This window comes from Falco peregrinus, chromosome 1 (genome assembly GCF_023634155.1).
Source record: "Falco peregrinus isolate bFalPer1 chromosome 1, bFalPer1.pri, whole genome shotgun sequence".
Classification (NCBI taxonomy): domain Eukaryota; kingdom Metazoa; phylum Chordata; class Aves; order Falconiformes; family Falconidae; genus Falco; species Falco peregrinus.
In genome coordinates this window covers 112,784,870-112,801,262 of record NC_073721.1, presented here as the reverse complement: position 1 = coordinate 112,801,262, position 16,393 = coordinate 112,784,870, and the positions used below count along the sequence as shown (strand labels likewise).

General features: G+C 39.4%; 1 protein-coding gene across 1 annotated transcript; it reads right to left on the bottom strand.

The window, feature by feature from the left end:
* Positions 1-2,823: 2,823 nt before the first annotated feature.
* Positions 2,824-12,514, bottom strand: DNAAF4 (dynein axonemal assembly factor 4). The gene is made up of 9 exons (XM_055793642.1): positions 12,322-12,514; positions 11,621-11,768; positions 11,096-11,229; positions 9,925-10,165; positions 9,023-9,168; positions 8,254-8,363; positions 7,446-7,599; positions 6,293-6,398; positions 2,824-4,901 (listed from the first exon to the last, which is right to left on the bottom strand). The coding sequence occupies exons 1-9, from the start codon at positions 12,442-12,444 to the stop codon at positions 4,792-4,794; spliced, it is 1,272 nt and encodes a 423-aa protein (XP_055649617.1). The 5' UTR covers positions 12,445-12,514; the 3' UTR covers positions 2,824-4,791.
* Positions 12,515-16,393: the final 3,879 nt, after the last annotated feature.

The window sequence follows — 16,393 nt, the reverse complement described above, 5'->3', positions numbered from 1 at the left end:
TGTATGGACGAGAAGTAGCTGATCCCTCTAGTATTGGACTGGTGGAAAAACTCAGATGATTGTGAATTAATTAATTTGAAGTGTCCTGACAGCACGGGCTTGGAATCAGCTGCCTGTGGCTGCGCTGCTTCAGGAGAAGCTGGCCTTGCCTGAGAGCCGCTTGCCAGCAGGGGTAAGGCGGTGGCCACCAGGCACGCTGCAGCCCACAGCGCAGGGCACGTCCTAAAGCCCCGAGACCGGTGCCCCAATGTCGTAGCACTATCAAAACTAGCTGGCTGCAACAAGGCTTTTACCATCCCGTACCAGATTAACTTCAATAAGTAGTTCCTGCACCTTGCCCCGGCACAGCCACTGATCCCCCACAAAGTTTCAAAAGTTCATCTGCTGTCCATGCTCTTTCTTTATCCTCTTCAGGCCAGCCCACCCTGCTTCTTGCCTCTGTTGCGTCCGGAGTCTTCCTTCTCTGGGCTCCTCTTCCAGGCAGCCTCTCCTCATCCGGGCCCCCTGCTTCTCCCAGGGCCTCTCCTACATCCTAGGCACTCTCTCTGTCCTCCCTCTGCTTCTTCCAGGTCTCCCTTCCTCCAGAACTCCTCTTCCATACCCCTCAGAGCTATTTAACTACTTAGCAGGAACCAGCCACAGCTGCACATTATCCACATCAGCCAGCCCACCGCCCCTGAAGCCAGCACACAGCTGTATATTATCAATGTTAATTAACCTGCCTTTACCTGTAATTCCTCTACACCCCAACAGCGCCCTAATACCGGGGCAGGAAACATCCCACACACAACAGGCCTCATGAATACACATAGTAAAGGAAAAGTCAGAATTTCTTGAGTTTGATCTAAGCTAGCAACTTCAGTGTTTTCTTCATCTCTTTCAAGATTGAGAAACAAAGATTTTGTTGCGTCTCTGAAGAACAGCAGGGTTTGGACACCTTGCTCAGCAAACCCACGGCCGGTACCTTATTCAGTGCAGCTTTACTACATGCTCATCAATATGGCATTACAGCACTTGCCATGAATGTACTAAGAAGTTTCTGTCATGTTAATTCACTCCCTACAGAGGAAAAAAAACCCAAAACATATGCATGTGAACATGAGCGAGGAAGTACAGTCATTTGGACATTTCCTTAAGGCTCTGTTTTAGCATACATATCTCTGGATATTAGAAAAAGCAAAGGCAAAACCAAAACAAACTGCCCACAAAGCCTCACTGTCTTCTTACTCTCAATTCATATTTTTATTATCCACACTTCATTATTTCTGCCACGCATTAAGATATTTTCTATGCTCAAGATTATCACTAATGCAGAAATTGATGAAAATTCCAATTTTTACTATACTCCAGAGTCAACATGAATTCATTTCTCCCTGTCCACAGTTTACTAAATAAGGTCAAAAGTCAGTTTGTCATTCGGTTCCTCACTCCTCACCATCCATGTATTTCAATACACATCTTGAGCAACATTTGCTCTGACCACAAACATTTAACAAATTTGAAATGCTTTGTCCTGCTAGTTGAAAAGCTGAATTAAAATCCGTCTCCTTAGTAGGGAAGGAAGGTGACTTATGCTGAGAAACTGCCATCAAATATGAACACTGAGCAAAAATTATCTCCTCATCTGCCTCTGTACAAATCCTGGCAACCCAGTGTTTTCCTGGATGCTGACCCCTGCAACACTCATGACCCATGGTTCTCTAACAAAGCCTCAGGTTTTACTGTTTGAAACAACAGCTTCAAGTTAATATGGTGCTACACCACCTGTCTCACAGATGGTACCCTGTATTTCTCATCCACTGGATCAAACCTTTTCAAAACACTTACTCACTTGTGGGTCATTCCAAGATCATTTTTCAACTGTGCCGTTGACAGAAGCAGGGTATATGACTACCCCAATTTCCAGCACACTCTGTAAAAATGCATCTCCATCCTTTTATCATAGATTTAGACTAGACACTTAGCTTTAAGAAAACAAACCTGACTGTTATTTCAGTCATTCTGGGAATAACTGTCAATATCTGCTGGGTTGTTGTGGTATCACTCCAGCCCCACACAGCTGCTCACTCACTTCCCCCATGTCAGGATGGGGGAGAGAATCGGAAGAGTGAAAGTGAGAAAACTGGCGGTTTGAGATAAAGACAGTTTAATAGGTAAAGCAAAAGCCATGCACACAAGCAAAGCAAAACAAGGAATTCGTTCACTGTTTCCCGTGGGCAGGCGGGTGTTCAGCCACCTCCAGGACAGCAGAGCTGCACCACATGTAACGGTTACTTGGGAAGACAAAATGCCATCACTTACAAACAAACAAACAAACACACACACACACCTTCCCCCCCCCCCCCCCCCCCCCCTTCTTCCCCCAGCTTTATGTGCTGAGCATGATGTTCTATGGCGTGGAATATCCCTTGGGCCAGTTGGGCTCAGCTGTCCCAGCTGTGTTCCCTCTCAACTTCTTGCTGCCCCCCCAGGCTGCTCGCTGCTGGGGTGTGAGAGGCAGAAAGGCCTTGGCTCTGTGTGAGCTCTGCTCAGCAGGAACTGCAACATCCCTCTGTTATCAACACTGTTTTCAACACTGAGTCCAAAGCACAGCCCCATACCAGCTACTATGAAGAAAATTAACTCCGCCCCAGCCAAAATCAGCATATGAGTTGAATAAGATGTATCAAAAAGGATGTAACCCATTGGAAGACACACTTCTCCCAATCAGGCCTAAACCCATAAAATTAAAACTTGTGAAACTGGTATCACAAATGTGTAACTCTAATTTTTAAAAATAATTAAGTGCAAGAGACATTGACCTCAAGGTTTATTTGTTTTAATTAAAGTATTTTCTGGTTTTAAAACTGAAAGTCAGTCTCCACATTCCTACGTCTCAGGACATAATACCATAACACATATGACTGATACGGTGTACATACTGTCAGCTTAAGTATCGAAAAGTTTAGCATCCGTTTGCTCCCAATATAATCGGATTAAACAGGCAGATATCATTTCTATTTCACAGCAGTAGAAAAAGGTGCCTGTCTACATCAAAAACAGCCTTGAGTAGCTATAACAGATCACTACAATTCAAACAGCCTATACAGATGTATACAGACTGTTCTAATAGGCTCTGGAACGAACACAGAAAATCAGGAACTTGCAATCAGCATCTGCTTCTTAGCATATTTTTTTCCCCCACTGCCAGTGTCTCTCCTCTTTAGCCCCACCTTCCCCTCAGTAATTATAAGAAAGAAAACAGTCGTATTTTGGCAAGTATACCATTACACTCAAACGAGGCGTTAAAGCTCCTGCACTGCCCTCCTTCCAACTGCTATTAAAAAAAAAAAAAGGTATTTTCACCCCCTTCCATTGCAGCGCAGTAGGTATCTGTAGGAAAGAAGGAACAGCAGCTACCCCAGACATTTCTGGCTCACCTTCAGCACTCCTCTCAAGGCTCTAAGTAAAGCAGCTGGCAGCGATGCCCACCACCTTCTCCCTGTTCCAAGAGTACAAAAATTACACAGAGTAACATACATCTGCACAATAAATATTTTCTCCTGAAGACAGAAATCAGTCATAAATGGTATTCAGGGAACAGACTGATGTGCAAAATTCAGAAATCTGCTAAAGCTGCCACTGAAAGGAGTGTAGTTGAAACAGTCACATTTTGGATAAAATGCCTAACAAAACAGAACCATTTCAAGTCCAGTGTCTCAGGTTGTCACAAGAATACAAATACTAACATATATATAAACAATACAATTCTATATTAACATTCTTCCACTATCGAAAACAACAGGTGCAGGGCTTCAAAGCACAGTGTCATGTAATTTTACAACACTTGTAATGTTACTAGGATGGTCCCTTTTTTGAGAATCTTTAATCACACCAGTATTCATGAGATACTGGCCAATGTTAACAGAGTACAAATTAAAATGCTAGCTCAAGAAAAGTATATATTGTCATATAAATAACAACGGTTTTGATTTTTACAGAATATGCTGTACAGCCACACTGTAAGATTACTAATTGTAGTAGGATGGAAGTAGTAAGTCATATTCATTGATAGGACAACTTATCACAGGATTAATTTACCACTACACTACAATACAACACCACAGGTTTATAATTTTTCCAATTACCTTGTTCGGTCAGCCCAAACAAATGTTTCATAATAGTCTGAAAATATTCAATGTACCTTACTTAACGCTAAAAAGAATGTTCTGCACTACATAGTATCTACCTCTGTGCTTCCAGGTGGAGGTTTTCCAAATTAGATGCCTGAATTAGAGCATATATATTCACGGTCTTAGTTTCAGATACAGCAAGCACTATGAACAATAGGAAAAGAGGAAAGCATATAACCATAATCATATAACACATAACTTTTTCAGCTTTGGTGGAGAACAAAAAGACAAGAAGCTAACAGGTGTTGACTATATGGAGCTAGTGAAGTTGTTTGAAAATCCGTTGTCTAGATTCAGGAGATATTTCCAGGCAAATATTTCATTTAGTTATGAGTAACTTTAAATCAAGTCCCAAAAGCATGTTTTAATATTTGGCCCACCAATATTTCAGAGAAAGCAAAAACATTACAACTGTATCAAAATGATACAAAATATATCTAATCGTATTTGTTATAATACTATACTTTCCAAAAATAGTAATTCATATATCCAATCTTTTACCAATACTGTAGGTGTTCTGAGTGAAACAGAAAAATGTCTAGTTGACAACGTATTAAAGATTCCTTCTGATGCCCTCAAAAGGTGTTCCTGTCAAAAACCTCCTTTTAATTTTTTTAAATTAAGAATCCTGTGTTGTTCCTTGAATTAGGTTTCGAATCTTCTCAGCATCTTCTTCTATAGTTTTATTTTTAGGATCAATCTTGAGAGCTGCTTCATAATCCTGGAGACCTAATATAGATACATTAATAAGAATGTCAATCAATAATGCAAGAAAAGCATCCTCTTCAGCAACTAACTGGAAATAACTGCTCTCTAGTCATAGACATAAAATACTGATCTTGAGTTTCGCTGTTGAGCAAGATGAAATCAGAATGATGTTAGGTTTAACTTTTGTCAGTAAATAAATTTGTATTTTGTTTACATTATTTTACAAACCATTTTAGTGGAAACATGGCTATGTAAACATTTCCAGGTATTGGAACATGAAAACAGAACTTCATTCACGTGTGTGTGTGCCTGTGTGCGTGCATGCATGAGGGGAGTGTTCAAACGTGTTCAGCAGAAGAGAGAAAAATTGAGTCACAGAATGAAAGTGCATGAAAACAAAACAAAAAAAAGACATGAACTGTGAATACTAGAGTTTGGCGGGGGGGTGGGGGGGGTGGGGGTGGGGGGAGGGGAGGCCGGAAAGCAAGCCATGAGTACAGGAAGTAAAATAAAATCTTGTTCTCTTTTTTCTAAGGTTTCCAAGTGCAAATAAAGCTGTAAGGGAATGACAAAGCGATTTATAGGTAGAAAAAGGTAAACAATGGGAAAAAGCTTAGTATTTCAACACTGCTGTTTTGAATATACTTCACTTTCTGTTATCGACTTCCACTTGCAAATTTGCCTTACAAAACTAAACTGATAGTCTTGGAGAACTCAGTAAGGACACTTAATTTAGGTATTTTCTTGACGAAACATTTTGCTCATCAATACAGGTTTCATACATCATGTCACAAAGATACATTTACTAAGCACTTCACAAGCAAATATTATAGAAATATTTTAGTTAATTTGTTCTATAATTGGAAATACTGTAAATATAATCTCAAGACCAACAAAACATTGCTTCATGAAGAGCAAAATTAGCACAACCTAGTTTTATATCAGTTTGCATCCTACATCTGAATGCTTCCCAATGCAAACACCTCATCTCTGACCTTCCAATCATTCCTCACTAATACATGCCATGGCCACCAAGCTGCTATGGTCAATAGCTGGCCATTACATACGGAAAGACTGACCCAGCAGATCAAACAGAGGATATGCAACTTGCTAAAGCCTTTTCCTCAATGTAAAAACTAATTGATACTCTTTAATTTAAGGGTACAATTTATTTTCTTAAAACTTGTAAAGATTTTTCAAGTGCAATTGTAATTAGCCAGTAAATAAATAATAATAATAATAAATTAAGGAATATGGTATAAAGGTTCATAACAAAGAGACATAGATTGTTTGGCCTCCTTTGACATTCCTCCTGAAATAATAAAGGTGTGAGCATTCTCATTGAGCTAAACTGAATTACTGTCACGTCACCATAAATTCATGTGCATGTTTTCACAAAATCAAGGTCTCACCTTCAGTATATAATTGCAGCTGACAAAATGCTGTTCCACGTCTCACATATGCTTTCACTCGAGCATTCTCATTATCGGGAACAGGTGGTGTCAATAGTTCTAGCGCCTTTACAAATGAAAACACCCGGTATCTTTAGCGGTAAATTTTTCATTATAGTGTTTTTCTGATTTACACACACTTCTCTCACCTAATTACTATTATTATACAGCAACATAATAACTATTCAAATAGAAATAGAAAATAACTATTCAAATTTAACTATATGGCTTGTGAATCTATTCATCAAGATTTATATCTGTCACACCACATTTTGCTAAATACAGTTTCATTGCCATGGCTAAAAATGGACAAATACTGCAATAAATGTTTATTGCAGTCAAATAATGTATTCTGTCTTCATACACGATACTGCATACCATGCCACAAAAAAAAAAGCAAACAAAAAAAAAACCAACCCAAAAAAACAAAACCCCAGCCCTATAAAAGCACCTGTGTTGTTGTAGTCACTAGAAAAAAACAAGTTTCAAGCCTCAAGTACTTACTAGTTCAAAGAATAATAATTATGGGAAAACTTTCTCCAGATTATTCAGGTGCCATTCAAGATCACTCCTCTCTCATTGCACAAATAACAGCTGCTAAAACATCCAGATGATACAGCCCTCCTTTAAAAATGTCTGGTTTGTTGAGTTTTGGTTGTTGGGGTTTTTTATTAAGGTATTTCTCATTACTACCACCCTTTTTTTTTAAGTTCCCACCAAACGAAGAACACCACAACATAATACAAAAGGTATCTGTATTTTCTTTCTTTTCAGTTCAAAGTTGTCTTTTTTTTTTCAAGTGTATATATTGCTGCAATATTTTACCTGTAAAGAAATGTGTACTGAGTCAACATATGGCCATTCATCCCAAATGTGTGGAAGCACGGTTTGGGGGGTTTTGTTGTTGGTTTGGTTTGGTTTAAATCTGTGAAAGTTCATTAATTAATCACTATCAAATTTTAATATTTCACCATGGCTTCATTATATCAATTCTGAACTTAAAAATTTTGAATTGCACTAGCGAGGCTTCACAGATCTGCTTGAAACAGAAGCATCACAGTAGTAAATCACAATCATATATAAGACGACAGTCTGAGAGCCCATATATTTATACCTTCGAGGAATCCTCAATAGCTTTATGCAAATTTCTCAGTTTAAGGTGGCAAGCAGCACGATTCAGGTACAGTAGGGGAAGCTTATTGTTTAGCCGCACTGCGAGGTTATACGCGTTTACAGCTGCAAGATAGTTGCCCGTTGCAAACATTTTGCTAAGTTTAAAACAAAAAGCAAAACATGCACTTTAAACAAGGTGATAAATCACAAAATAAATACCTACTTCTTGTTAACAATTTGTTTTCAAAAATTTGTGGTTTTAGCAGCTTCTCCTTGGGAATGGCCATTGATAGCTTTTTCTGAGAACAACACAGCTGAAGTTCAGTCAGACTTGATGCTGACAATATAGCATACAGACACACAACAAAAATAGTCACTGCTCAAAACCAATGAAGAACAGTAAGAGCTGGACATGTCCATGAGACACAGGACTAATTTTGAAAGCTGTATAAATATACCAATATTATTATCAAATTCCTGAAGCTGGTTTTAGACAGATGTTTAACCTCTCAATAAAAAGGAAAAATTAAAGGAAATCCACCCAGGTATAATATTGCACTGAATTAACTGTCCTCATAGAAGAATCGGCATTATGTGTTCACAATGATTTTGTCCATCATGAGCTTCAGCAATTGCATCTCATGACTTTATCAGATTCAAACACCATAAGACATCAATAAATTCTCTACTACACAGACATTCACCATCTGTGTCTAGTATAAATAGAAAATATCAAAACTAAACAATAGTCGCACACTATATAACTAACATTTCATTTTAAATACATCTTCAAATGGAATCTAACTTACTTTCCTTTGTCCTTTAACCAGTCTGGGTTCTTCTCCTCTTCTTTTAAATCTTCCAGTTCAGACAAATCAGCAGTCACTGTTCTTCGAGCTTCTGCTTGTTTACATAGCCACTGCAAATATACAACATGCAAGTATTATTTCTGAAGGAAACTTCAAATCCAAAAAAGGATTTTGCTTTCATCTGTTCACTCACTCCTATGAAAAGAATTCTATTTGCCACATATTTTGAACAGAGAAAAATATGAAATAATGTCACATTTGAAAAAGTTCCAAGTTCCCCCAATTATTTTATTACTATGTGAGAAGTAAGGTTACTGCACCCCTAACTATGTTTTTGTTTGCTCGCTTGTTTTGGAACTTCCAAATGCCTTTGTGTTCATTCAAAAGAACTTCAAAGTTCTGTAACTGTAAGCTTCTTTTTAAGAAGACAGAACTTAAAGAATCTTAAATATAAGAGTAAAGACATTTCAAATTTTGTACTTCGAGGAATTCAATCAATATTGCTGCCTTTTTTCTTCCCCTCTCCAAAAAAGGAACATGCTGTTTATTAATCTACACAATCACATTTGGTGAAAATAATTTTTATATAAAAGTGTTTCTTATAATTTTAATTTAAATAAGAACAGCCTTCCTTGGAAGTGAAGAATCTTGCACAGGTAAGTTTCCATATCACAGGTAACGTTTCTGTCAACTTACTGAATACACAGTAAATAATTCACCACCTTGGAAGACATAGAAGCATCATACCAAAACAGAGAATGATCCTCACCTCCTCCTCTTCTGCGACACGAGATTCTCGCAGAGCTGTAGGAAAAACTCGTGATGTAAAGTTGATTTTAATTGTAGCAGCAGATCGAGGAGCTGGTAACTGCTCTTCCTTTAAATCTTCTGAAAACATACTATAGGAACCATGACCTATGGAAAGAATTGGAGTACTGGAAATGAAAAACGAAGCAAAAGAGATTTTTCTGGTTTTCTACCAAAGTCCAAAGTACACCTAATACAGAAACTCTGCACATTTGAACTACACCTCTAACAGCTGGAGAAAGGTTTAGACTTGTTCTTTTGAAGAGTAAGTTCAAAAAATGTTTGTTCTTTCTGTATCATGACATCTATTTACTGGCTACATTATCTGTCACATATTACCTTAAACTCATCTTACACCGCTATCTCTGTCACTTACACAATTCTCCGACAGGGCAACTGCAAGACCTAAAAGTAACCTCATCAAAACATAGAAACAAAACAAAAATGAAATATTTCCTGTTGGTTTAGTTTCCTGAATTGGCTCTCTGTGTGGTCAAGATGTGGGATAGAGAGAGCAAAAGGAAACTATGCATTTCTGTGAAAACCGGCAGTTAGGTAAATTAGGGTAATATGAACTCCACCCTCAGAAAATCAGCATCACACTGTCAGAAAGGCTTTCTAGTTTGCTTTTCTAAAGCTTAGAACAAAACCCGTCCTCGTACTTCCAAGGACTTAAACAAGAGCTAAGAACTCACATGCTTTAGCTCAACAAATTGCGTGAAAATAAAGACACTAAAATAACTGCAAGGGAGAAGAATTAGTTCCTTATGGTAGAGACAAAGACAAATGATGAATTAGAAATATCTAGGAACAAAGTTACATCCACACTTTAAAGAGTGATAAAACACACTTCAATAATACAACCTCCAGTAGGTTTGAGTCCAGTCTTAGAAGTTCCTTCAGTAGGAATCCTAGCTTTGCTCATTTTCCCCTTTTTCCTCTCCTTTAACTGCTCTGCTTCTTGATGCAGTTCCCCTTCTTTTTGTACCCTCTTTTGTTTCTCAGCATCTCTTTGCTGTTTTTTCCATAACTCCAACTCCTTAGTAACCTTCCGACGCTCCTTTTCTTTCAGATCTTCAATTCTTTTTCTTTCTGCTTCTTCTAGCTGTTTGAATGCAACATGCAACATCTGATCATAACAACATGACTATGTAAAAGTTACCATTATTTTCCCAAGCAAAGCATCATGAAAGAAGCCTAAAAATTATTGGGAGAGTAAAGATTTCTGATTAGCTTTTAAAAGTCACAACAGGACAATCAGAAATAAGTTTTACTTCTAAACAATGAAAATCCTAGCCATGTATCAACACAGATCTCTGGAATACACAGAAATGTAAAACATACAGCTTCATTTTAGTACATTATTTCTTATTTCTCCTCTTTGAGATTATTACATAGGCAGAATAGATACAACATCACTACTCAGAAAGTCACTAACTGCAGTTAATTTTGGTCCAAGTTGCATATGCAGTCTTAAAATTTCATTGTATACTTTAAAAAAATCTGTTTAAACACAAATGAAGTGACCAGACTTTTTACATACATAAAAATTTTGAAAATAAATACACATAAAATATACATAAAACACAGAATGACAGAGACACACACACACAAAAAGAAATGAACAGCAAGTCTGATAGAAAATATAACAATAAAATATAAGATTTTTTTTAAAAAAACAGTATTTTTGACAGTGCTAAATGACTAAATACTTGCGCTGATGCAAGGCCAGAAAGGATTACAGTTTTGCCACATGACTGTAGTCTCCTTTTAACTGATAAAAATCTGAGTGCCTCACCGAAAATTTTCATTAGTATTACTAATGGAAAATGGCAACTTTTAAGTATTTTTTCTGTATCATTTTCATATTTGGTAATAAATGTGTTTTAAGTACAATTAAATAACAAGGTTCTCCACCACTGTAATAAAAATGAGTATTTTTCATATTTTTCAAGGTCCATTTAAGCAAGCAGCTGCCAGATTAGCTGGTAATTGTTTACCTGTACATGTGCTGTAGAGTCCTTTCTAACCTTACCTTCATTGTGGCCTCCAAAGCATATTTTTTGTGTTCCTGTTTTGCAACTTTTTTTGCTTCTGCCTCCTCTTTTGCCTTTTCATGAGCTTTTAGAACAGCATTCTCTCTCAGATATTGCAGTTTCTCCTTGTCAGCTTAAAAAAAAAAAAATTATTTTAGTGATTTAGGCGTGAATGTCTGCCGTTACACACCATATTCATAAAAATAGGATTCCTTTAGCTACTTAGTCTAGGAAAACACAACACAGTTCAAATTCCATAAGCTTTTCTCTAAAAAAGAAAAACTCAGATTTGCTCACACACACAATGTAAGTTTTAGAAAAAAATTCTTTTTGTTTTGTGCACATTAGAGCCAGTAGATGTTGTGCCTGTTTTCATACGCTTTCTATTTTTAAAATGAAGAACAATGTTTAACTTCGCAGATATCTAGCAGCAGAAATTTCACATTGCTCATTACAGCTTGCAAAGTTTTTTCACAGTTTGTGTTTCTTAACACTCAGTCTAATTTTCACATTAAGGAACTTACCATTTACTAGAGTTAGGGAATCCCACATGGCCACTTCTTTTTTATACAAAGTGAAGAAAATGATTCCATTTCCAATCTTTGCTGTGCTATTTGTGTCATCAATAGGAGCATATAAAACGGCTTCAAATAAGAAAGGAGGGATGCTTACCTATAAAAAGATAATTAATTTGAACCAATATTAAAAAGATTGAATTGAATCTCACATATTCAAAATACTCAGTACAAGCATACAGCAAACCTCAAGAAACATGTGCTATTGACAAAACGGATTTGCTTGGTATGCAGTAGGGAGGTTATGCATGTTGTGAGACCAGATAAAAAAGATTGAAAAAGTTGGTTCAGCACTGCAACAGAAGCCGCGGACCTCAAATTTAGGATTATTATTCATAGTATAAGCAGAGTGTCTAATTCAGGCCATTTACAAGAGAAAAGGCAGCTAGCACCTATTGAGTAGCATTATTAATATGGAGGAGAATCAACAGTGGCAAAGGCTACTAGTCTCTAGTGGGCCAGGTACGTAACAGCCTGCAGCATACAAAAAGAGATTGTAGCGTAACTGTTACAAAATATTATACGCTTAATGTCACGGCGTATGAAGCGTGTGCTTTTTAACAGAGCCATAAAGTAACTCCGAGCCACAGGCCCGCGGGCGCGACACATCCCACGGCAGGGCCCGCACGCCGTGCTGCGCGGCCGCCCACCTTCAGGTACTGCTCGGTGCAGAAGATGTTGGCGGCGGTGACCCGGGCGCCGCGCAAGGGCAGCGAGAGGTACACGGCGGAGGCGGTCTGCCGCCAGCTGTACTCCCGCAGCCACACGGGCATGGCGGCCCCGTCGCTACGGCCGCGCCGCCGCCGTTGCTAGGGGCAGAAGAGCTTCCGGTGCTCTTCGAGGCCACTTCCGGCCCGCCGCACCGCCCCTGGAAGCTGCTGGCAGGGCCCACCCGCGGCCTTCGGCGGCGCCGGCCCGCGGGGGGCGGCGGGGCCGGGGAGTGCCCCGGGGACCTCTCGCCGCTCCCCTGGAGTACGGCGGCAGTCGCGGAAGGGCGGCGGCCCCGGGAGCCGGCGGCAGCCCCAGCGAAGAGCGCCCCGCCGCAGCTGGCCCGCCCGCCGAACGGCGGCACAGGGTGACCGCGGCCCGCTGCGAGCCGGCGCGGCCCGGACCGCCCGCCCCCGGGGTGCCGCCTGCGGACGCTCTTCGCCGCGCACCGCAGGGCGCACGGTAACGGCGCAGGCCGCTCGGTGATGAGCTGGCGGCCCGCCGACCGGCACGGCAAGGGCAAGGCGCTCCTGGTCTGCATCACTCCCACCTACACACGGCGGGAAGGAATGCGGCTCCGATTATCCAAATACATTTCCATAAAGAGAGACAACTATTACTTTGAGAATCTCTGATAAAAACTATTACATCTGAGGACTGATTTAGCAGGACGCTGAAACTTCCAGATGTCCTCCAAAAATAGGTCATACTGGCAGCTCCGTGCTAGTGCCTCGCAATATTGTCTTATTTCGCTGTCTTTGCCAAACACCCGGGAGGGAGTTTGCACATTGTTGCTCAACTTTCCTCAAACAAACTGTAACACTGTATCTGCCAAAATAAAGTCTAGCTTATAGAAAGCAACTGCTGCTGGGGAACATGGGTTGAAAGGCAAGCCAAACACATTTGGATAAACATTCAAGTATGTTTAAGTTCCTCAAAAGTATACAATTACTTAGAACTATTTGGAAAAGATCCAGAATCAAGGAGTCTACTCTCCCCCGTTTTCTTTCTTTTAAAATATGATGAAGAAAAATTGAGTTAAACATTGCACACATTAGCTAAGATTTCGTATGTATATCACTGAAGATTTAATTTTTATATTCTATTACATATATCCCAAAGCAATGTTCAAATGATAGTGGTTACTATTTAGTTATATATATATATATGTATAAAAGTAGATCTCACAGAGGTTTCAAACTTTTTTTCAGAGCAAGAAATCCATTGCAACGGATATTATTCCTGGGTTGTTCTTCACCTTCAGTCACTCACATCAATATCATCTGGATGAATGCTTGCACAGAATGGAATCTGAGTACTGAATTATATTCCTCATTCCAAGAGCATTCAAAAGTACAAGAGGAAAGAGATTTAATTGAAAGTCAAAATGACTTACTTTAGGTCTTTTTGGCATGTGATTTTTTTTTTTAAACCTTGCATGACACATTTTCAGACTTACAGCAGGACCTGCACCATGGCATAAGGAGCCTTGCTGTCAGCTGCAGTGGCAAAAGAGACTTCTGTAGTTTATAGTTCTGAGCCTAGACTTACACCATGATGTCTCCATAAACAGACTGCTATCAGTCTAAGAAACTGTAAGATAAAATTAATAAGTAAATATAAGATGAGGAAAGATTCCCCGTTACCTTTATTTAATATCTCTTAGTTGTCTGTATTACAAGACAAACTTCAGGCAAGTGCAGACAATGATGAAACAAGGAAGTTCTAAACGCCCCTTCTGTGCCATTCATTTTTTATAGACCAGTCCTCAAACTACAGCCCGCAGGCCAGATACGGCCCCCCAGGGTCCTCAATCCGGCCCCCGGTATTTACAGACCCCCCCGCCCCACCCACCCCCACCCCCCCGCCGGGGGTTGGGGGGGGAAACCAAGCAGCCGCAGATGACTGCCTGCCACTTCACCCACGCGCCGGCCCCCTGGTTAAAAAGTTTGAGGACCACTGTTATAGACCATTCTCCACTCTAAGAGATGTTATTTTTTCCTAGAAAGATTCTTACCTCACTTACACTCCTTTTACATACCCTTATCTTCCTTGCTCACCTCCAAAGCTTTCACAGTTCTACTATATTGAAAATGGAAAGACTAAAACTGCACATAGTGGTCAAAATCCTATTTGCCTGCTTCCTAGATGAAGTAACGAAGAGTTGGTAGTTGGAGGGGATAGTGTTTTGTTTTGTTGTAAATCGGGGTGTTCCAATAGCAGCATTGGCTAAAATGACTATAATGTAACAGTAACTCAAAATCTCCTACCACTCCAGAAGGCAGCTGTAGTCATCCAGAGTGTATCCTTCAGTTTTGGAGAGTTCATTCATGGAAAACAGAAGTCTTAAGAGTTGTGGAGTGCTGGTCTTCCACCTTGGTCATCCAGGTGTCATTTTTAGTTTAATCACAGAGAATATACTGAAATGAAGCAGCTTTTTATTTATTCCTGCCAGAAAGAACATGCTATGTATACACACTTTACAAGACAGGGCATAGTTATGGTTACCTGGATTTGGTGTTTTGAATTTACACAAAATAGCTCCAGTACATTAATAAAAAAGTCTATTACTTAAAAACTAGATCTCCAATGCAAAGCTATGTATTTCACTCATAGAAGACACAGTAAATGTCACTAACATTTCTAAGTCAAAGCAGCAGATTTAGCTGCAGAAGGACACAAAAGGGACTGAGCAAGGTCTTGGATCAACCTTTAAAGTCTTGTATTGATGTGTATCTGCAGAAACATCACCTATGTCACACACATTTCACACTGCCAGCTTACTTGGACAAATGAGTGAGTTCTCACTATGACACTTGCAAAATAAACCAGAAGAGAGGTCCATTCAGGATCCTTCTTCTGTTGGCACCAACTTACGAGTCAAAAGTGCAAGAAACTGTAGTGAAGGGAGATAAATTTTTCCCTGGAAAACTTTAATACTTAAATTCCTATCTCCTGTGCTACAAAGGATGGAGATTTATATTCCAGTCAGATCTTATTAATATTACTAATACTCTGGAACTTCCAGTTGCAAATACATACATACATCTCTTCCAGTGATTATTTCACTTCTAATGACTCTAGCTTCAGAGGCTTTAACGGGGGGTGTGGGGTGTGAGGAATCCCTTAAATATCTTACATTTTCTTGTCTTTAATAAATAACCTTTTTTTCTCCCCCATTCTTTCTAAATCCTCTCTCATTTCTCTCATCCCTCCATATTTTCTAAGAACATTTTATGAGATGCTGTTGGAAGAAGGGTTCACTGGAGTCAAGAAGACGCTCAATATGAGTTATGCATCTTGCTCAACTTTATTAGTTTCTAACACTACTTATATAGAACCGATACACATGCATATTCGTAAAGCAGAAATATAATCGGTTAGTAGTCTCTAAACACGGGCGGCTCTCACACCCCTAATTATCATGACTAAAATAAGCATTCTATCCATGTGGCTAATTGTGTTGCTGTGCTTCAGCCTTGTAGTTTGTTACTCCCTCTTTTCCCATACCGGTCCCTATCTTTCTTGGCCCTGCACCTGCTTTCCCAGCAGCTGTAGCTTGTTACAGCCACGGCCGGTTGGCACAACATAATTACTTGGTCTCAGGATTCAAGAACAGCTCAAGGCTACCTTTCTTGTTAACTTCAGCACAGCAACTTCAGTACAATTCTGATTACAGGCCTATTCTAATACCAGGCCTGGATTGTGCAGATCTTCAGAGATTCTAAGGCCATGCTTCTGCAGCCATTCTTCTACAAGATGCTATTTATTCCAATGAACTGTTTGGCATGTGTGGTTTGGGACCACCCATATCAGCTGCCTTTAAGAATTATTAGTAAGGTACAGATTTGGTATGTGTTAGTTGTGGTATTTTAACAAACAGGAATAGCTTAGTAATAATTTTATTAATTAGTATAAATCATTCTTTGCATAATCTCTTCCCAAGTGCAGAGAATTCTAAAAAAAAATATCTGTTTAGCCAAATAGTGCCTGAGCCTTCCCTCCCATCCTGTA

Coding starts and splice junctions, on each gene's coding strand:
- DNAAF4 (XM_055793642.1), bottom strand. CDS start 12,444: ATGCCCGTGTGGCTGCGGGAGTACAGCTGGCGGCAGACCGCCTCCGCC. Junction 11,230..11,620: donor TTCCCTAACTCTAGTAAATG/GTAAGTTCCTTA, acceptor TTTTTTTTTAAG/CTGACAAGGAGAAACTGCAA. Junction 10,166..11,095: donor CTTTGGAGGCCACAATGAAG/GTAAGGTTAGAA, acceptor GCATTCAAACAG/CTAGAAGAAGCAGAAAGAAA.